At 36.8% G+C, this 22,463-nt stretch overlaps 2 protein-coding genes and 2 long non-coding RNA genes across 6 annotated transcripts; 2 read left to right on the top strand and 2 right to left on the bottom strand.

The window, feature by feature from the left end:
* Positions 1 to 2,909: 2,909 nt before the first annotated feature.
* LOC149588655 (uncharacterized) lies at positions 2,910 to 5,181 on the bottom strand. Its single transcript, XM_089862070.1, has 4 exons — positions 5,172 to 5,181; positions 4,832 to 5,096; positions 3,223 to 3,379; positions 2,910 to 3,059 (listed from the first exon to the last, which is right to left on the bottom strand). The coding sequence occupies exons 2-4, from the start codon at positions 5,053 to 5,055 to the stop codon at positions 2,910 to 2,912; spliced, it is 531 nt and encodes a 176-aa protein (XP_089718196.1). The 5' UTR covers positions 5,056 to 5,096; positions 5,172 to 5,181.
* Positions 5,182 to 5,752: 571 nt separating this feature from the next.
* LOC149588652 (uncharacterized) lies at positions 5,753 to 16,243 on the bottom strand. Of its 3 annotated transcripts, XR_016379774.1 has the most exons (7): positions 16,109 to 16,243; positions 15,953 to 16,043; positions 15,623 to 15,681; positions 12,350 to 12,453; positions 6,893 to 7,410; positions 6,609 to 6,808; positions 5,753 to 5,855 (listed from the first exon to the last, which is right to left on the bottom strand). It is a non-coding gene; the product is annotated as an uncharacterized LOC149588652 (long non-coding RNA). The 3 variants fall into 3 exon arrangements; XR_016379772.1 differs by having other exon boundaries at positions 6,609 to 7,410; XR_016379773.1 differs by lacking the exons at positions 5,753 to 5,855; positions 6,609 to 6,808; positions 6,893 to 7,410 and adding an exon at positions 10,922 to 11,335 and having other exon boundaries at positions 11,418 to 12,453.
* Positions 7,404 to 8,875, top strand: LOC149588654 (uncharacterized). Its single transcript, XR_016379775.1, has 2 exons — positions 7,404 to 8,312; positions 8,396 to 8,875. It is a non-coding gene; the product is annotated as an uncharacterized LOC149588654 (long non-coding RNA).
* On the top strand, positions 9,138 to 11,089 carry LOC149588653 (uncharacterized). Its single transcript, XM_089862051.1, has 3 exons — positions 9,138 to 9,200; positions 9,262 to 9,710; positions 9,822 to 11,089. Exon 3 carries the CDS (start codon positions 10,278 to 10,280, stop codon positions 10,656 to 10,658), a length of 381 nt encoding a protein of 126 aa, XP_089718177.1. The 5' UTR covers positions 9,138 to 9,200; positions 9,262 to 9,710; positions 9,822 to 10,277; the 3' UTR covers positions 10,659 to 11,089.
* Positions 16,244 to 22,463: the final 6,220 nt, after the last annotated feature.

Here is a 22,463-nt window from a genome sequence, read left to right as displayed (position 1 = left end):
TCCAATACTGCATCACATCTGCTCCGTTTCTGTGCACTGTAATATCACGGGTAAAATAAAACAAAAGTATGACCTCCTGATTTTAATGTTTTACCCATAAAACTGGGTCTGCCAGTTCCAAGAAACTATAAAGTTTCATTTTATATGGTATTTACGCCTAGTACCTCGTCTACATCACCAGTGGCCACTTCATTAAAAGTTTTGATAAATTGCAAGTATGGAGAGGGAAATCAAGTTTAAGTGGGAACAATCCTTCTTTAATATGCTTACTTGAGTTTCATACGTTTCTCTATTATGTTACTTTTTATATATATATATAATTATTTTTCTCGGTAAGTGTTTTATTTGGAGCACGTTTTGCGGATGGTTCAGAATCTCACGGTATATGACCTTACTAAAGTATTGAATTTGTAATTATGTAGATACTGGAAACCGTATCGATTTTCCCCATTTATTTATCTGGGATGGTATAAACGGAGCCTCTGCAATTTATCTAGGCCCGTGCGTGTCGATTTTTATGTGGAGAAACACCCAGTTTCATAGAGGAAATATATTTACCCATGAGTCAGTCACACTGGCCTAATGTATCCAGCATTTTCTTCCAAATACTCGAGAGGAGGGGAGGCGGGTGAGAGTGATAGTAGACGGCGCGCTCTCTTAGGGCTTTGAAATTAATACATCGAGAACTTGAAAGTGATGGTAGTTCCAAATGGTATTAACGGTTTTGGTTTCTTTGCGTCAGATTCATTCCTTTGCTAATTTAAAAATAATTTGGGTTTCACAACAGGCTTCGTTAAAAATGGGTTGGGCCTTTCTTTAAGTTTTTCTATTAGTTCTTTAGACGCATTATTAAAAAGTTTAGTAAGGTTTTCGAGATAACTATTAAATTGTTGTTTAGCTCTTATTTTTTAATAAATAGTTCCTGCCTCTGAATTTAAAAGAGTTTCTTTCATTTGGGCTTAGTCAAAAAATATCCAAAATTCTGCAATTTTAATGCGAAAAATAAAACTTCCTATTGGGCCAACCTTAACCCATTAAAATAATTTCGAAGATAAAATACGACTGTGAACCGTCCGCAAACAATCACAACATTTCTGAAGCGTCGTCTGCTTATACTAACTACCTTTCAGTTCAAAGTTTCATTGGTTGATCCTCTTTTCCGGTTTTTTACGGGAAATACGTAAGTGCCGAGAGTAGTGTTATTTTCTCTCACTGGGGGTCGCATATAGGTAACACGTTTTCAGCGGGAAGAAAATGCTGGATACATTAGGCCAGTGTGGCTGAGTAACTTATAGGGAGCTAGTATATGATTCACTCATGATTTACCCTATATCTGTACAAGAGGCTCTTTTATTACCGCTGTGACAGGGATATTCCATAAATTATCGTTGATTTTTTTTAGGGGCCAATTATAAAAATTTTATGACAGAGAAAGGCTTCACTCTTAAATTAACGGAATTGTTTAAGGAGCTATTCACTTTTTGCAAAATATTTTGGTTAGATTGTATGGACAACAAAATTAATTAAGAGATTTTAACATTGTTGTTTCTTTAGTAAAACAAAAATTTTTAATGTTGCTATTTCACACTTTTTAAAACCATAAGAGGAATTTTTTTACACCTTCATAACCTTTTGTTTTTTGTCGGTTACTTCTTTGGCATGGTTGTATAATAAGAGTCTTCGGAAATTTTATAAAACCGGAGCCTCCGAGATATCTAGGCCCGTGCCTATCGAGATTCGCGAAGGGAGAATATTTTTTTAACTAATTTAGTTCGCAGTGTTTTCTCGCTTGGGGGCGATTTTAGTATCGTAAAATAAAAATAAAATCAGCCTCGTGACCCCGTCGACTGCCACAATATTAGGAAAGACATAGCCGAGGTCACGGATAGTTAAAAAACGTTTTACCAAATTTCTGAAGACCTTTATTAAATAATCATGCCAAAGAAGTAAAGGATAAAAAAGCTAAGGTTGAAAAAATGAAAGGTTACGAAGGAGTAAAAAAATTCCTCTTCATATGGTATAATAAAAGTGTGAATTAGCAACTTCAAGAAGTTTTGATTTACTAAAACAACAACAATGCTAAAATCTCATAATTAATTTTATTGTCCACACAAACTAATCAAAAGATTCAATAAAAAATAAATTGCCCCTTAAACAATTACGTTAATTGAAGGGTGCAACCTTTCTTTCATAAAATATTTATAATTGGCGCCTAAAATATCAACGACAATTTATGGAAAATTTTATTCGCAACAGTAATAAGAGCGCCATCTAGTACATATATTGGGTGAAAATATTTCCTCTATGAAACTGGGATATTTCCCCACATAAAATTCGACACGCACGGGCTAGATATCTCGGAGGCGTAAAACGTTTACTATCTGCGACATTGGCTTCACCGCTCTACGTCTAAGCCTTGCCCTAATATTGTAGCAGTCGACGGGGTCACGAGGCTGAACTTATTTTTACGATACTAATAACGCCACGAAGCAAGATGTACATCAAACGATGTGGCTAAAAATACATTGTGTAAACTCTACGGACCAATTTAATAGATGTGCACGCACGCCATACCTTTAATTTTAATAAAAGGATAATGTGTAATCCTACTATTACACAAACCTAGACAATTTTGTCGTGATTTGTGGGTTGAACAGTAAAAGGAAAAGTGTGACCAGTTTTCCCAATTCGAACTGGCAGTGGAGGAGGTTAGCTAAGAGTTGGTTGCACTATTTTATATTAACATTAATAAAATAACTCAAGTTTTATCACTTATCCATGTGATACCAAAAGAAATAACACATGAAACTTTAGTCCAATATTGAAACCATACAATTTCCAAAAAATATTCGCATACCTTATATCAAGAATGATGGGGGAGGATGCTTAATCAGAGGGAAATCGGCATGCTAACTGCGCAACGATTCAGAACCGGTGGGACGATAGAAATAGGGGAGAAATACTCCGATAATTGGCGGGCGGTCTACCTCAGACGAATCAGGAAAACCGCCCGCCAATTTTCCTTGTATTCCTCCCCATTTTCTAGCGTCCCTACGGACCTGAAGGGTTTCACAGTTAGCAGGCCGATTTCTCTCATATTAAGACTCATCCCAGCATAAAACTTACCTATATGATATCAATTTCCATGATCTACTACATGAGCAGTAAAAATCCCCGTATCACTTCATAGCTTAAAACTAACACCGCCGGAATAAGACTGACTGAAAATATGATGGTTAAGAGACGCGTTTGGTCGTCACTGTCGTTGAATTCCTCATCTTCAAAGTTAGTTTCCGAAGTGACGCATCTAGAGTCTGTCCACCAATAATGCAGTTCCAAAGCTTTATCGCACAAGCAAGCTGACGCCGCAAATCGAATTCTGCAAATATTATTTAGTTTTTCATCATTTTGTATTAGTTGCGCATGAGATTTTAAGGTTACTTCAGTCGCGTATTTGATTGATATTTGGGAAATCAAGACTTTCTTTTTTATAAGATTATAAAAATTTAAACATAATTGTGCCACAATGAAGTTTAATTTTTATGGAAACTAAGCAAACTAGTGTATTTACAATCAAAGTAATTACTTGTTTGTATCACACTCTCAATAGTTCATAAAACACATCAATTTGTTATGAGAATATCATAAGTTTATAAGAAATGTTCCTTAAGTGAGATACTACCCATAATTCGTGATGCTAGCTAGAGACTTACTGAGAGCTAGTTCGAGAACGACAAGCGAGAATCGACTACACTCTGTTAATTTTGCTGTACGTCTTCCTATTTAGTCATACCTTTGATAGCCTCACACCAGGCGTCGCTTTTCGAAATTCTATGACCTACGCCACTTCATTACAAGCTCTTATCAACCAGGGACAAACTTACGGAACAAATCCTTATTTATTTGACAGCTTGGAACTTCACTTTATGGATTTTGTTTTGGTTGACTACAGGACTTTTAGTTTAGGCAGGAGCAGATGACAAAGTAGTCTCGGACGCTAGCTTCCACAATATAGAGGGCAATGGGACCCGCGTACGTCACAGCTGTAGCGGTATCGTTTGTCATAGAGGCTCTATCAGACATTATAGCAGACGATGCTTTTGGTGGATTATATCTGGCACCAAAGTCTGCTGGGAATTTTTTTTGTAATAACGGACTAACGGTGGCTATTGAGGTTCGTCTTACCCGATCGCGACATTAATATACACAATACAATTACTTTATTCAAACAGCTGTAACCGTTGGTGTTAAGATAAAGATAAGACTACATTTTGTGACCTTAAAGGTAGGAATTAATTGACTGCTACAAGAGGTTGAAAACGAAATCACTGTCTCTTACTTTTTGGGTTTTAAAAGATCGTCAGTGATTTCTTTTCCCAACCTCTTGTAGCTATCATTTAATTCAAGAAGAAATTTAGAAAAATTTGGCACTGAAACACATTTAATTTTTTTAATAGTGGACATACGTTACTCACTGGGCTTTTCATTATCAATTTTAGTCTAAAAAAAAGATTAAAAAGTCGTTGAAATCCATTTTTTAACTCCAATACTCGTTAAGCCTAGGCTAATTATAAGCAGACGATACGTATTTTTAAAGAGAGGCTCCAGACGCGATTTCCCAGATCTCCTTTCGAGACTTTGCAGCCTTGCTATTGGTTGGAAAATAGAGCTCAAATTTCCTACGAGAAGTGGCACTGGCGTAATGATTTTGGTTAATAACCGTGACGTTCGCGGATCCCATTGCCCTCTACATTATGGAAGCTAGCGTCCGAGACTCCTTTGTCATCTGCTCCTGGTTTAGGGAAAAGAACACAATTTTGCGAGCTCTTACATTCTATTGATGTTTTCCAACATAGCCTTGTTGATGGAATTATTTCTTTTGATTTGAAAAGCCGTAGAAATCGTTGTTAAGGGAAATGGCGACTTGTAAAACAAGGGTCGGGCATCTTCTTTCGTGAGAGTTTCCTTGCAGTAGTCTTCCACATCATCGATTTCATCATTCCAGACGACATACACCCCCTTTCCCTTCGACACACTCGCCATAAAATCTCTCATATCGGGTTTTTCCTTTATACGTCTACGGCGGATTTGCTTGCCTTCAGTTCCAGGTATAGACTTTATTGAAAAAGATGTCAAAGATATACTTTTGCAAAATTATAAACGAGACTAACTGAGAGCTTGCTCGAGAACGACGCGAGAATTGACTACACGCGGTTTTACAGTTCATCTTTCTATTTAGTCTGTACTAAGCCTTTCACAGCGCCTCATGAGGCGTCGCTTTACGAAACTCTATGACGTTTCACCTACTTCACTTCATGACAAGCTCTCAGTAACCAATGACAAATCTATTAAACATATCTTAAGAAATTGAGATATAAATGATGGATTTGGCATAATTTTAAACTGACTCGATCTATATTGGTTCTGGGTCGCACTTGCTCCAAAATGTTTCTTACTTTTAAGAAGTCAATCATAGCAGTGGAATACTTAGGTGTGTAGAATTTAAGGTCTTTTACTAGCAATATGTCTTTCAAATTGTTAATGACAGTTTTCTGTCCGATCAAAACATCAGCGGTGATGAATGACAACAGAGCACTGTTCGTCACGATTAATGTAGCAAACCAAATATTCAGTAAATGTTTGGATATTCCATGATTCAGTTTTACAACCCAACCTGCGGAAATTTAGAAAACAGTTGGAAGAGGGAATTGAAACGAATTCTTTGTTTAAAACTTACTTTTTTGTAACAGAGGAGCGAAGTACATCCATATGAATGATCCAAATTGATTCGAATTTTCAAACCATTTCGTCAAAGCGGCAAGAATCAAAATTGTCAATAATAACAGTCCAAGGAACTGAATAATAGAGGGTTCAGTTGATCAAAATTACATTGTGAACAACTTTTACTACACAATTTCACGAAAATTGCATTTATCACCGCAAATAATTATAAATAGACAAATTTAAAGATAAGTGTGGAAAATTAATTGTTTGTAGTACCAGATGTTAAAATTTTCATTTTTAGAGACACGATTATTTGAAAAACTTTCTTATCTTCGTTTTTTTTTCACTAAAATTTTTTAAGTAAAATATTTTATCATGAAATATGTGCATCATTTTCGAAATAGTAAACGCACGCATTTTATTTTCTCTATAATATTTAGGGTTAGTTTGAGTATATAAGGAGAATAAAATGGACAGAAAAGCATTGATAGCAGACAAAATAAAACTAAAATAAGTATGAAAACTTAACAAAACGTGTTCGTTAATTTTAAAGTTTTCGAACTTTCAAAAATTGACGTGTTGTATATCTCTCAAATGATCACGATCAAGCAATAGATCTTTTTGACTCTAATAACTACATCACAGTCAAACGGCGTATGTAATTTTCCGATTCGCAATATTTTCAATTTTAAAATATAAAAATTTAAGTTCCTCTACAGCTCAATTTTTCAGAGATCTGGCGAAGCTTCTTGGGGAGAGGGGGATACCTCAATGGCGGCCCAGGTTTCTCTTTTTCAAGTTATTTCAGTATGGCAAAGGGAGTTTGAATTTTCATCTTTAGTTTTTGAGTTAGTTGAGAAGAAGTAAATTGAATGTTTGCTCACCCATGAAGGTATGGTGAAAATATTTGTAAGGAAGGTTCCCCGCTTCGTGGGAGATAGTTGAGAATACATTATGGCTTTGGTGTAATACAGCTCTGCCGTTGATTCGTATTTCTTTGACCGTTTGTACGAAATAGCGCTGGGGTATGCATTCAATTCCCACAACTCATAGGACTATAATTTTTAACAACCACATAATATTACTAATAAGAAAATAAGGAAACTGTAACTAAAAGAGAACTAATTCGCTATCAGTAAGGTATAACTTTAACGGATGTACACTGTACCTTGTATGAGCAGTTCCCAAAAGAGCTATTACATAATACAGCGGCGTTGTTTAAAACTGCTGTTTTAGTCAAAACATAACCTAAGAACTACTTTTGCGAAATTGCAGTTAAGTTTTGAACAATTTTTAACCCTACAATTTACCATACCTATTAAGTACAACGCTAACATAATCTAACCTTTCTTGACCTATAACTATTCGTCTTGGAATAACAATACCTAACCTTAAAAAAATTACAAATGGTTTTATACAAAATAACAATTGATATTTCATTTTTGTAACCCTCTGGGTTGAACGTTCGTAAACTTGCAACTATTTTCTGTTAAAATAATCTTATAAATGTTTGCAATGAAAAAAGGAAGAAAAAACATAAATAACGATTAATGAACACATAATTATAAGCTACATCTGCCTCGTGTTTACTTACTAAAGTGGTTTAGGGAATTATTCTAAAAAATGTGACAGTAATAAGATTTTCTTTGCCTATTGCTCGAACGTTAGGTTTCACTGATATTGATTCTGCGAAATGGATAAATTAAAGGGTTAAATTACTTACATTTTCAAATGTAACGCTGCAAAAATATTTTCAAAAAGTACACAATTAGAAATCAATGTTTTGAAAACTACTTGGTATGTTTAACAGCAGGTTTCTATAGAAGACTAATTGAATTTCAAAGAAAGAAGCCTTATCCTTAAACGCTATACCATAAGTTTATAAGATGCGTTCCATAAGTGTGACACTTCCCATACTTCGTAATGCTAGAGACTTATTGAGAACTAGTTCTAGAACGATGCGAGAATTTACTACAGGTGGTTTTGCAATCCATCTTCCCATTTAGTCTGTGCTTAGCCTTTGACAGCGCCTCACCAGGCGTCGTTTTACGAGAATCTATGACGTTTCACTTACTTCACTTAATGAGAAGCTCTCAGTGACAAACTTATGGAACAGATAATATGAACCTATGTGCTTGTTTGGTTTAATATAAATCGCTAGAAGCAGAGTTTTGGAGCTGGACCAGTGGCGTGATCTGTCGTGAGAAATTGGCGTGAAAGTCGTGATGTCAGACTTGGCGTGAAACCTCATGATGGCGTGTAATCTCATGACGGCCACTCGAGATAAGGTTATCTATTCCCGTTCGCGTATCTTATCTAATTTTTTTCGAGGAAAATGTTTAACGCATGTCCTCACTGATAAGGATTGAATAATGAAGTTTGAAACCCATGTTCGGCGAGTTAGGCTTAAAACCATGTCGTATTGACTTTCAACAACGTGGCTGTCAACGTCATGGTAAACACCCGCCAAGTGTTAGGCTTAAGACCATGTGTCATATTGACTTTTCACGATGTGCTTCCCACGTATAAAAAAACGTGGTAGGTTTGAGGATAAGGCATTTTACGATTCTTCAAGCGCTCATCGAAATGTAAGTATACTTTCTCCTTAAATTTTTAGTGTTATGTTTAAATCTTAGTTTGCATCTTAATTCTGTTTTACGCGAATATTTAGGGATAACTCCAACGTTTTCGGGAATTCCTTAACTAAATCAGTCGGTGTAACAGCGGACTGTAATATTTGACTAGGAATGACCGATGGTTCTACGTGGATTATATTAAGTGAGGATCAGTACACACAACTTTATGGGATGAGGGATTCCATAAATGAATTTTTCGATTCCTTACGGAATCAAAACGTGTAGAGAGCGCGATTAAGGAAATAGTTACACAGCAACTGACTGACGGAATCAAGAATACCCGCCCATCGCAGATGCAACATGACTGCGTAATGATGGAATGGAGTGAACGAGTGGATAGTCATTACTCTAATGCTGTGTCGAATTTAAATATGGAGATGATAGTTAACATATTTAATAATTCTTCTTTCTGAAGTTTTCAATTCTGTAAGCAAATGGTCTCTAAAAGTGTAACTCAAAAAAGTTTTTGTGAAATACTGTATTGACGTTAATTTAAATAATACATTTAAATTTAATATTTTTTTTCATTATTCTAAATATAAGCATATTTCCATTCTTTAGTAATTAGTTAAAATTAATAAATATTCAAATTTAATAGTTTATCTTTATTTGGGATAGAAATAAATTTTAGAACAAGCATTGCAGAGATAAGAAACTGAAATGTAAATAACTGCAACGGGATTGGAGTGCAGGAAGGGTTTGTTTTGGTTAAGAAATGTTTATTGATGAAAAGTAAATAGAGGCAACTTGTGGATAAGTTGCCGGTTCATGGAAATGAGTAAATAGAAGGTCAATGCCATCAATAATTTGAGATATAAACCATGAAAGAGGTCTCTGATGGTAGGTCAAGTAAACAGTTAAAGTCGGCAATAGTTGGGTAAATAATTTATGTTTATGATAGGAGGCTTGCGAAAAATCAACTAGATCGAAGTTTAAAATCCCCGTTTCGAAGCATGACGCTGATTGTCACGTGATACAGGTGTAAAATTCCCTTATCTACGATAGTTGAACATCTTATCACGCCAAGAGTATAAAAGTCCCGGCGTGTACATTAGCTATTCATTTTCTGTTCTGGACGACGTCCTGACTGTTCCCAAGTTTCTGTTAGAAGTCTCTGCAGCAGGCTAGAAAAACTTTTACGACTGAGATTAAGATAGATATTTTTACTGCCTTTAAGAGGGAGTTAATTTTGAGAATGTTTAAGTGCGATATTTGCAAGCGCGAGTACGTTAGATCATGGGACCCTACGAGGCATAGAATGGAGAATCATGAGGGGATTTTGTTTAAGTGTACCCAATGTCACGAGACGCTCTACTTTAACTTCCCACGTGGCCGGCAACAACTTAAAAGGTAACAAGCGTACTTGATTTAACTTTTCTAGCTCTAGCTCCGATTCTCCTACCCTTAAGGACATTACTGTACCACAAACTTCCGACTCTCCTTCCCCCACGAACATTCCAGTTCCTCCAACCCCAGCCTCTATCCTCCCGGTCCCGCACATTACCGAGTACCCTAGCAGGCTATCCCTTAATTTCTCTGGACACTATTAGCATGGTGGAGTTGGATAGCATGGAGGCTCAAGCTGTGCACGACCTCATCAGGAGCAGAGAAAATAGTCGGTCCCCTCCCCTCCCATCTCTTTATCTCCCTATTAGCATGGAAAAGTTGAATGCCCAGGAAGCCTGAGCTATGCCCGAACTATGCGCGAGCTTATCATGAGTAGGGAAAACCGTTTAACCCCTCCCACTCCTACCGAGGGCAAGCGGCCGAAACTTACCCATTCCACTCCAAACCCTATTCTCCCCCACCTCTCCCCTCGTTTTTGGTTCTAGTTCCGGCGACAACCTGCCGTCGGACCTTTCACCCCAAAATCTAGATGAACTGTCCGACGATTTGAATCGTGCGCTGCACGAGTTCATGGAGCGGGAAGAGGATGACGTCGAAGTCGCCACACTGGAAGCTACTCCCCCATCACCTCGGATCGCGTGTTATATTTGCGACAAGTGGTTCGACGGCCAAAACGAGTCCGATATACACATGCGCGAGCACTTCCGAGGTGCCGAGGAGCGCACAGCCGATACGACTAGCCTGGAGGGAGACTTTCCGGACCTTTCGAGCCAGGAGGTACGCGACCTTAACCGTTTCATGGACGGAGAGGAGGAGGAGCTGGACTTTCCGGAACTTTCGAGTCAGGAGAAGCGCGACATTCAAGGCTTCATAGATCAACAAGAGGGTGGAGGTCAACCACCGGAGGAGCCAGAAGACTTAAATTATTTACCCAACTATTGCCGACTTTAACTGTTTACTTGACCTACCATCAGAGACGTCTATCATGGTTTATATCTCAAATTATGGATGGCATACTCATAACTGGGTGTTTCCATGAACTGGCATCTTATCAACAAGTTGCCTCTATTTATTTTTCATCAATAAACGTTTCATAACCAAAACTAACCCTTCCTTCACTCCAATCCCATTGTAATTATTTACATTTCTGTTTCTTATCTCTGCAATGATTGTTCTAAAATATGTCTACACCCCAAATAAGATAAACTATTAAATTTGAGTATTTATTATTTTTAATTAATTACTAAAAATTGGAAATATTCTTATATTTAGAATAAAGAAAAAATATTAAATTTAAATGTATTATTTAAATAAACGTCAATACAGTATTTCACAGAAAGGTTTTTGAGCTAGATACACTTTTAGAGACCATTTGTTTACAGAATTGAAAACTAAAGGCAGAAGAATTATTAAATATGTTAACTATCATCTCTATATTTAAATTTGACACAGCATTACAGTAATCACTATCCACACGTTCACTCCATTACACAGTCATGTTGCATCTGCCATGGGCGGTCTTTAATGCAACCATTGCAGGTATATAATCGCCGTAGAACCATCATATTACAGTCCGCTGTTACACTGACTGAATAAGTTGAGGAAATCTCGAAAAGTTGGAGTTATCCCTAAATATTCACATAAAACAGAATTAAGACGCAAACTAAGATTTAAACATAACACTAAAATTTAAGGAGAAAGTATGCTTACATTTCGATGAGCGCTTGAAGACTCGTAAAATGCCTTATCCTAAAACCTACCACGCTTTTTATACGTCGGAAGCACATCGTGAAAAGTCAATATGACACATGGTCTTAAGCCTAATACTTGGCGTGGGTTTACCATAACGTTGACAGCCACGTTGTTGAAAGTCAATATGACGTCATCTTAAGCCTAACTCCCCGAACATGGGTTTCAAACTTCATAATTCAATGCTTATCAGTGAGGCCATGCGTTTAACATTTTCGAAAATATAAGATAAGATACGCCAAGGGGAATAGATAACCTTATCTCGAGTGGCCGTCATGAGATTACACGACATCATGAGGTTTCACGCTAAGTCTGACATCATGACTTTCACGCCAATTTCTCACGCCAGATCACGCCACTGGGCCAGCTCCAACACCCTGCATCTACTAAACCTCCTACTAAGATGAAGAGAAAAATCTCTTTTGCATTTTCGGCAGTCGATCTCTTGGAAGCGCTGACATAAATGAAAGGGGAAGAGACGCGTCTACAAATAGCCATAGAGATGGGTACTTTAAGAGGATGATTGGCTTATGGTACTACTCGCGAACGTTGTAGTGGGAAACCAAAAATCTTCATAATTAAATGTTTTCGAACCTAATTAGATCAAAGATACGGGTGTAAGACATGTAATTGAAAAGCTGACTTATTTAGATCATTTCAGTTTGTTGTTGTTGCGAATTGTTAAGTTATCCTGGTACAAAAATCTTTCAGGAATAGAGCTAGTTCTAATGATTTCAAAAATATAAATTTTACATGTGATTTGTAAGTAAGAAAACTTATAACGCGAGTTTGAAAAACCTCTGCCAAAACTCCGCGGAAATTGTGTTTTAATATTAAGATTCTTCTTATTAAGAGGAAAAATTTCCTTCGCAAAATGTTGAAGTAAATCTTACTTTAAATGCTTTTCGATAGATTTAAGGATATCCGTAATAGAACCATCGTGGTCGCCAAGACGATCTATATTGCCATTCGGTTTCAGATAGAATAATGGAAAGAACTGCATGTGAATTGAAATCAAACCATAAGTCTATTATGTAAGGTCACCATAAGTATGAGTCCCCAAGTAGGTCCTATACTACCGGCATTGTACTCGTATTAACATTTTGAAAATTTGGTGGGTACGATAAAAGCACCATCTATAATTCCTAGGCTGTTTGCGTATACCGGAAGTTAGGATAGGACTTTCAACTGTTTATTTGGTAAAATCATGTCACATACTTTAAATATAATGGCGGAGAAAAATAAAAGCGGTCATTGTCATCTTTACGTGGAGGATTAAGTTAAGTTACAAGATGAAAACAAGCTACACTTTCAGTTAGGGGCATTTGCTAATGACTTAAATTGACTTTGTTTCTTATGATAAAACAAATAGTTAAATTTAGAGAACTTTAAACAAACCATTGTATCACATAATAATTTCCAACTGTACATTCATTTATATTTGTAGGTTAAAAAGTTAGATAAATATGGGTAACTGATTTTACGCCAATCACCACGTAAAATCAGGAGTCGCTCTCACAATAGTAAGATGCTCTAAAACTGTACCTTAGAGACCTAATAGAATCATAAGATTAAAAGATATGTTCCATAAGTATGACACTACCTATATTTCGTGGTATTAGAGACTTACTGAGAGCTAGTTCGAGAACGACACGCGAGTATTGACTACACTTGGATTTGCACGTCGATCTTGGTTATGTAGTCTGTACTAAGCCTTTGACAGCGCCTCAACAGGCGTCTCTTAAGGAGAATCAATGACGTTTCACCTACGACATTTCATGACAAGCTCTCAGTAACCAATGACAAACTTATGGAACATATATTATAAACTTCTGATAGAACCTACGATTTGTCTTTGTTTACTTGAGCTAAACTGCCGGAGGTCGGATACCTATTCCGGAAACTTCTGTATCTGTATCTGTGGGATCGGAGTAGACATCTGTATTTGTATCTCTGGTTTCTTCTTTATTTGCTGGCTCGGATACTTATTTATTTGAATATTTTATACGTGCTTAAGATTGCATACGATTGCTCAACTTTTACCCTAAGAAAAGTCATGGCCGCCAAATTTTGGAATAAAAGTACGAATCTCATTTTCTTAAATGTTTCTTTCCCTTTTATCATGAATTTATTTATTAACATGAATATATATGTGCATTGACTAGTTAAACTACATATTCAGGGATGGGAGGGGCTTAGTAAGCGTGACGTCAGAGAAGTTTATTTTCAAATCTCTCGGTTTCTTTATGGCCAAGGCTTATCACTTCACCAACAGTTTTCAGTTTCAGATTTGGAAAAACATTGCACGCACTTGCTATAATTTCTTTTAAAAGATTAATATAAACTTCGGACATCGTTCTGAGATATTTTTTTACGCATCGGCGATCATTTTTAAGGTTAAATTGATGCAGTTTGGTAAAAATAACCGAAAATTGTATGAGGCTCAGTCCGCTCAGACAATGGTGATAAGCTTGACGTCTGCTGTTCGAACTTCCAGGTGTCTTGATTTCGATTGGCTACCGCGATGACGTTAAACGCGTGTGTAATAGAAAGGTCCCTCCCATCCCTGAATAACATGATAGAAAGGCTAATGATACACATATATATTCATGTTAATAAATAAATTCATGCTTTTATGTATGTGCTAATTTAGTAGATAACGATGTGGCTACTATTATGGCCCAGCCCTAGGTTGTTGGTTCCCTTCAAGCTGACAGTCTGGTCTTCAATAGACTTGTAAATAGTGAAAATTTCATCAGGGCTCCCCCCCCCAAAGCCCTACTTTCTTGGGTACCGGGGGCTGCCTAGTGGACAAGGGTAAATAAACAAAATGTGAGGGAGGGAAGGATGCATTCCGGCCAAAGTTTTGAGGGGAAATGTTCGTCATTTTATTTTTTCCCCTTTTTTGAATGGTCTTTATGGGGGAGAGTTCTCATCGCCCCGAATTTTTCTGGGTACCCGGTTGGTACCCGACTCCCTTTAAAAATATTTTTTCAGGGTGTCCTGTGAATTTTCTTGGATGTCAAAGGCTCCCTGGTACCCCCTATTTACAAGTCTGGTCTTCACGTTTCCTTATTTAGAATACTCCGTTCCATTTATTCTAGGGATGAACCGGTACCGATACCATATCGGTATCGGCACCGATACTCGGGGTTTCCCGATAGTATCGGATCGGTTGGTTCGATACCGATACTAAACCGATACTCGTTTAAAATGCGTTATATGACGCTACATGACATTTTTATAGCCGCGTTTACACGAGACACTTTGAAACCGTTTCAAACCGTTTTGGAATGTACAAAAAAGAATATTAAGTTGATAAAACCAGAGATCTTTCACGAGAAAACGCAAATATTATTTTTTAAAAAGTGTTAGGCCTTTCCAAAACGGTTGAAAACGGTTCCAAAGTGTCTCGTGTAAACGCGGCTTAGGTCTTTTAGTAACGTAATGATGGTGATAATATCTCATTTCTATGAATTTCAATCGTGACGAGTTCACATTTATATAAAAAGTACCTGAATTCAGTTTATCTAACAACTAATAAGCGAAAATCTTTCTTAGTACGCGCCTGTAGGGATGAACCGATACCATATCGGTATCGGTTCATGTTTGTACCGGTATCGATCGGTATCGGGTTAAACCTGGTATCGGCCATCTCTAATTTATTCCATAAATAGCTTTCCCCCACTCTATTCGAGAAAGTAGGGCTTTCATACAATAGGGCTGCTAGGCCTTTAGTGCGGTTTCTGATAGTAAACCGATCTCCATGATTATAAGCACTGAGCGCATTTAGACTTGGCTTTTAAAGTTGCGATGACGTTTACCTAGCCAAAGCATAGCCCACTCGATCGGCGTTCACGGGCGTGGCGTTGCTCGCGCCATACTATTAATTAATTTCTATTTATCATAGCGCAAGCAGCTTGCGTCGTGGTGCGCGTGATCGAGTGGGCTATGGCTACTGCAGGAGAGAAAGCCAAGGCATAGCCGATAGCCGAAACGCGGTGCACGTTACCGGGGCTGCCGGACTAACGAAATTTAAAATCCACAAAATAGTGAAAGCTTGACTAGTCTATTTAGATATTTTTATTTGGTCTTTGTCGACTATTATGGTTTTCCTATCCCCATTAATGTAACGGTGTATTCAGTATGGTTGTACTTATACTCACCGGCTGATACAAGGATATTCTAATTACTGTATCATTAAGCATTTTATGGAATTTATTTTCTGGGTTAAAAAGAAAGTAAAAATAAATATTTAGTATTAATACAAATTTTGTTTATCTAAATAATATTTAATGTAATTTGCTTCTAATTGAAAATTACGTTGGCCTCTTTACCTTTTCATACGTTAATCAATTGAATGGAATATTTAGTACACTATATTAGGTTCTAATGATACATCTTGTATTAAAAACCGGTTTTTAATTACATTTTAACCCTTTCTCTTGTTATAATTTACAACTTATCATTAAAATTTTTGATTTTGCTAAACTTACGTATGTTCTCGAGATTGGATGGTTTCCTCGTTAAAAAAAAGCGGTGTTTCTCTTCACCGATCTATCATACACTGGAATTAAAGTCGAACACCTTGAAATCAATACTCAAGTTAAATCACGGAGATTTCAAATAAGCCAAGGAAAAAAATTTGTTACCTTTTCTATATTTTAAAAATTATCCCTTATTATGTTTCAAAATATAAGTATTCATTATTTCATTTAACTATATAAGGAATAAGGTTTGAATAGAACTCTTATTTCCGTTAATATACGCCTGCCTTCCTTCGCTATGTTTAAGCGTGTGTAAACGGGTTTTACTTGTAGCACTTCGGATGCAACGTTCCATCTGCCTAAGACCATAAAACACATTTACTGAATTGATAAGCTAAAACCCTTGATCTTCTAGTGGAATCGCCTGTCAGCACCTCTAGCGGGAGAGTCCCGAAACTTTTCGACTATGGTTAGAGGCTAAAATGTTTCAATATTGGTCACACCGTGGCGCTAGAGAGGCGCTGCTCTTAAAGAACGACGCGTCGTATCTCCATTCTAGTCCATCTAAGTTTATGGTCTTAGCTTCAACACTAATGTATTGCAATAACGATTGTTTTGGAAAAAACATTTCGAAATACTAAAACTCTTTTATTTAGTTCTTGAGTGTTACAAGAAAGCGTACTACTAAAATACATCCCCCTCCACATATGCACTCACAAACACAAAACTTTACTTTCGCTTATCGAGAAAAGCTATAAACTCCATGCAGTTTCTCCAATATTCTATAGGAGTAACTTTATGCATTCTCAAAGTTTTTTCTCTAATATCTTCATTGAAAAAACTGGGTCGTTGTTTTCATAGCTTTTTTCTCTTAATCCGTTACCTTTATTTTTGGGAGAACTAAATTTTTTGTAAGTGTTCCGACCGACTGAAAAATCGAAACCATAAGTCCCCGTTCGTCGCGTAACTTATAAGAATCACTCCAATCAATAACAAAGTCACTCAGTTTTTTGCTTTAGACGAATTCAACGCTTTATTTAATTTCCAATCAACTCAATTTCTTTTAATTCAAACTGTTCCTTTACTTAAACTTTTCTTTTGCATTATTCTTTTCGTGGAATCTAAACTTTTCCACTTCTATTCTTATTTTTCAATTCTTTTCTTATTATGTCCGAAGACTACCCTTTCAATTAATGTCCGAAGACTACCTTTTCAATTTATGTCCGAAGACTATCGTTTCCAAATTTCCAATTTCCGTTCTTTATTTATTAAGTCCGAAGACTATAGCTCCTTGCCATGGTCTGAGCTCCATTTCTAATATTTTATGTCCAACTAAGGACTTCTAGTTTCTTTTCTAGCCCTTAAACAACTATTTTCTTATGTCCTTCTAAGTACTTCTAGCTTCTTCGCTAGTCCTGTTGCAACTGTTTTTCTCTTATGTCCAAGTCTGGACTCCTTGCTTTTTGCTAGGTCTCAAAGTTCAATTTTCTATTTCCACCCCATGTTCAAAGTTCAGTTTTGTTTTTACCAAAATGCATTTATAGCCAGGCTATCGGCCCTTACCCTTTTTATTCCATCCCCTCATTTTCTCTTTTATTTTTCTAAACTTTAAAACAGTGCACGTTCATGCCATATAATACCCTGAATCTTTGAACTGTCCTATCCAAGCTAACAAATTTTATTACATTGTTTTTCAAGCGAACCGATCCCATTCTTCGGTCAAAGATTCTATTTCAAGCAGTTAAACTTATTTTCTTACACAAAATATCCAACTGACATCCAAAGTTTACAAAAATATATAAAACACAAATGATTACAAAACAAAAAACATGGATATTTTTTCTCGCGCGTGAATTAGGCCTCTTTCTTTAAAACACTCATACAAAAATACACATTGATTCAAATCCAAAACACTTATTTTCAACATGGGCTACGTGCGTATTCCACTCAGGGATACCGATTTAGGGGGCTGACGAAGAATTTGGTCCCTCCGAGTCTCCTTTTTGTTGTCACTGATTGGCGTTTCTAAAGGATTCCAAATAGTTTCGAACTTCTAGAAATTGGTATTCCAGAACCAGTCTGAAAACTTTGAGCACCTCTGTTCTGAAAATAGTCGCGCTTGTTCCATAATAAGTAGAAAATGTTTATAAGGGTATATTAGCTGATAGTGATGGCTATGCCGATGTAAATAGAGACCTAAACGTGATTAATGAAATAGACTAAAGTAATTAACTCAATTATTGCAACAGGAAAAGGCCAGTGCTATTTTCCTTAGTGTCAAAAGAAGGAGTGTGGGGGCTCCGGACCAATTCCGGGCGACTCACAAATTAAATGTGAATTCCTCACAGCTCCTCTGATTTTTCCCAAACTGTCCCCACATGATCGGCGCCACGGAAAACGTTTTAAAAAGTATGATATGTGTTTGCATCTAAAAGCCTGGGTTGTTTTATTCATATGATCATAAGTTTATAAGAAAAGTTCCATAATTATGACACTGCCTACACTTGCAGTCCATATTCCTATTTAGTTTGTACTAAACCTTTGACAGCGCCTCACCAGGCATCGCTTTACGAGAATCTATGACGTTTCACCAACGTCACTTCATGACAAGCTCTCAGTAACCAGAGACAACTTATGGAACATATCTTATGAACTTTTGAACTGATTTTTTAAGCTTCAATATGAATTGTTTGTTCCGAAAGGACGCTTTCAGGCCTATAGTTTGTCATAGAGTCCTTGTTTCACAATGCACTGCTTGTAAATGCAGTTTCACGGGGACTGGGAGGCAAACTTGTTTTTGTATAATTGTACTTAGTATGTAATGCAGAAAAACATCATTATCAATTATTTTTCATGGGAATTTTAGGAAAAAAATACATCTGACCATGAGTTTTTCCATTTCACGCTATTCAGAGGTAAGCCAATTGTTACTTTTAATTTGAGTACTTTTTTTCTTGCCATTATTTTTCTTGCTATTATAGGTTTATGAACTTGTTTACTCCATTATCATTTCACCTGAACAAGGAAAGCCACAGGTGTATTGATCGGAAATAATTAAGGTAAGGGACATTATTGCTGAACGAATTTCAACTAACTAGATTAACCGGAAATATATTTATATATGCCTGTTAATTCATTAGAAAATTGAAGTGGGATTCTATTAATTTTATCATGAAAGGACACTCATTTCAATTAATTGATAACTTTTTCTATTTTTCAAGCGTGAAGCCATGTAGAGGAATCCAAAACTAAGTACATTCTGTTTCTTGGAATGGAACTGTGTGTATAGAAGAAGCAAGTTAACGTCCTGTTGTGTGAGGCTTTTTCGCGCGTGTTTAAGAAGTTTACACTTTCCGAATCGAGTATATTGATTTGAAAACAGCAGTAGGCAATATGGCTTTGCTAAGTACCGATAAAAAGAATAACCAGAGCGTAATTACACCGTCAGTGACGTGTGTACCAAAGCAAGACGTGCAAAAATAAGGGAAGGTCATAAATTTGCTCATTCGATTTTTCTTGCAACAGGAATCGATTTTTCTTTGTCTTATTATCTTCAAATCCAAGGCTAAAAGTTTCGAAAATGCAACTTTATCTGCGCTAAGACTCAGAGTTAACCAACATTTATTGAAAACTTAACCTCCTTTATAGGTTTGGACTATGAATTTTTTACCTCTCCGAATCACGATGACGTCAGGGAGAGGTATTACACTGGACGTGTCATTGTGTTTGTCTGTCCCCGCAATCGCAGTTGGCAACTCGGAGCAAACAATACTGGCTTTTACTCCATTATCATCGTTAATGTTATGATGCACGCGGCGATCTGCTAGGGTTACGAGAAACGTCTAGTCTCCCAAATGTCAGGGCTTCCACCAATGGTTTAGGCAATTGTGGCTTTTCATATAATTTACTATGCATCAAACTCCTTATATACCCTAAATTTCCAAGAATTGTAAAAAAGGCATACGCTAGAATTCAAGCGTCTACAATAGCTATGTTTCAAATGATTTTAGGAACAACGTTTCTTAAAACAACTAAACTAGAATTAAGGTACATTTTTGACGATTAAAATAACCTTTGCGGAAAGAGGTATTTAAATGTTGTAGTCAGAATATGCATTGTGAGTTGAACTGTTGACCATTGAATTTTTTATTGTTGGAAAAATTGTTATAGACGCAAGCAAGTCTTTCCTTGTTGCTGGGAACTTAGTGTTAAGGAATTTTCCCAATTATGTGTTAATCAGCTCTATATCCGGTATGGTGAAACAATTGGACCAATCACTGCGCCTTTGCTAATGCTACGGTCAGCGGTTGTAGCAACGCAGCAGGGATCTCGGGCTATCGGAAGTGGGGACTGGGGAGACGCCGAAACGGCGCAGCCTCTGAAGGAGGCTCACCGGATGTGAGGATCCTCTTTACAAGCACGAAATAATTCCTCTTTGACGCGTTTTACTTCAGCTGCTGACGTTAATGATTGGGTGGGGATAGTGGGAGACCTTTTTAAAAAAATTAACGGTTCGCTACATATAGTCTCTTTAAGTCTACGATTTCTGTGAGGCTAATATACGAATTCTAGAAAAAATGTACACAATGTGTCACGCGATGGAGAGGGCTTAACAGTTCGTGGACGTCTTGCTTCTGTATTTCTAGGAGTAAATACGAATGCTTAAGGTCCTGTAATTAACAGTGTTGCTTTAATGCAATTTTTGCACGATAGCTTACCTTTACTTCTTTCCATAATGTTTATCGATCTGTCCTTGATAGGTTTAGAAAATGAATGGTTGCTTACCTCGCTGCTTGACGCGTATGTTTCTTTATCGTATAAAATTATTAATAAAACAAAAGCAAAGACTATTTAGTTGGACGAAGACTAGAAGCTTATGCTATGAAAGGTTTAGTTTCTCGTCAAGAACTTCATGTGAAATTTGAAGCTATATTAGCGAACAAGATTTCAAGATGTTACTGCTAAAAATGTAGAAATGAACGATCAGTTTGAAAATACCGTTAGAAAGCTTTGCAATGTTAAATAGCTGCCATCTTGGAGTAACCTCACATCGGGATGGATGTGTTTTGATTCTTGTCGAATGAAAATAGCTATCGTTTGGTCCTGTTACACAACGTCATTATGAAATTTCTGATTTGTTAATGTTGAAATTAATTTCAAGATAATTTTCTCAATCAAGAATTAGCTGTCATCTCCTCGTGTAACTAAATGTTCTTTGGTTAACTGTTATATTTTCTCCTTCAGGTATGACAAATTAACAGAAAGCTAGAAAAAAAACCCAATCTGGATTTTAATAATTAATCGCATTTAGAAGGAAACTTACGCATAAAAAGGATATTTGTAGCGATATAGCGCTCAAAAGGTTTTCGGGAGAAATAAGCTTCGTTCTTAGACCAAGGCTTAAGAAGATGGAACAATCTAGGACGGTTTCGCTATACACGGGAAATACCGTAAGTAATCGTTTAAGAATCTATTACTAATTGAACATGAGGTCTAAAATATTAAAATGGATAAAAGTTAAAGAATGAACAACTGAGGAGTGAAATTTGAGGGAGTAAAATGCAAACTTCCGAATAGTCTCACTTAAATTTAGTGATGTCAAATCTCTTATTAGATGTAGTACACTTTCACCTTGACGTGTCAACAGATATGAGACAATGTATACAAAATGTTAAAATTTAGGGTAAATTAATCAGTAGCTGACATTTGAAGTTGATATTGACGGATATACATGACATTTCGTCTGGAGCTCTTTATCGTATACTACATCGTCGCAGCATCTGTTAGACCAGGAGTTCATAATAACCCGAAGTACGAAACTGGTTAAAAAGCCCGTAACAACAAAGTTTCGCCGTAAAGCTCAGCGGATTCATACGCCGCTTAACTCCCAAAGAAATAGTTACCCCATTTTTAGCGCCCACACTTCCGCTTTAGCACTATTTTTATCTTGTGATTTTGGGAGCGAAAATGGCTCACGTCTGCTTCTGTCGGAACGGTGGAAATTAAGCCTTGGCTAAGAAGTAGGCTTTTGGTCGGGGTTTCTAGTTTTCTGCAAAAGATTTAAACGATCGTCAATAATGTTTGGTTGTGATATGTGTGAGTGAGAATTCCGTGGTTAAATTAAAACAGTTTGGACAAATTTATCCCCAGTATCTTTAATATAAGAATTCCATCGTATTTCTACGTCCACCATAGTCGCCATTTTTCTTAACGACGGAGATCCCAGCCAACGGAAGTTTTGGAGCGAAAACCAAGGAGCATAGATACCACTACGATATACGTAACGTTGTATGTCCATAAACAGGCTAATCCTTTCTATGCGTAACGACAGAATCTTGTTGTTCGCGATTTTTACCACTAGCTCTATGCCTAATGCTAACAGAACTCGTATCTAGCGGGAAGGGGTCGAAAACGGGGGTATGAAATACTATGTTCTCTCTCTCTCCCTGGGTCATTCGGTGGATCATTGAGCATGCGCGAAGTGACATCACGAATAGTTGCTACATGAGATAAAAAATTT

Source organism: Phalangium opilio, unplaced genomic scaffold (assembly GCF_054372755.1).
Source record: "Phalangium opilio isolate 3A_F unplaced genomic scaffold, DU_Popi_V2 ptg000537l_1, whole genome shotgun sequence".
In the NCBI taxonomy this organism is placed as follows: domain Eukaryota; kingdom Metazoa; phylum Arthropoda; class Arachnida; order Opiliones; family Phalangiidae; genus Phalangium; species Phalangium opilio.
Note: the sequence above shows the minus strand (reverse complement) of the source record. Positions and strands in the feature narration are given on the sequence as shown.

What these genes read in the sequence shown, in the direction of transcription:
- LOC149588655 (XM_089862070.1), bottom strand. Translation starts at nt 5,055, where the DNA reads ATGAGAGATTTTATGGCGAGTGTGTCGAAGGGAAAGGGGGTGTATGTC. An exon ending in TTGGAAAACATCAATAGAAT is followed by an intron (nt 3,380 to 4,831) that starts GTAAGAGCTCGC and finishes TAATATTTGCAG; the next exon opens with AATTCGATTTGCGGCGTCAG. An exon ending in TCTTAACCATCATATTTTCA is followed by an intron (nt 3,060 to 3,222) that starts GTCAGTCTTATT and finishes GAAACCCTTCAG; the next exon opens with GTCCGTAGGGACGCTAGAAA.
- LOC149588653 (XM_089862051.1), top strand. Translation starts at nt 10,278, where the DNA reads ATGGAGCGGGAAGAGGATGACGTCGAAGTCGCCACACTGGAAGCTACT.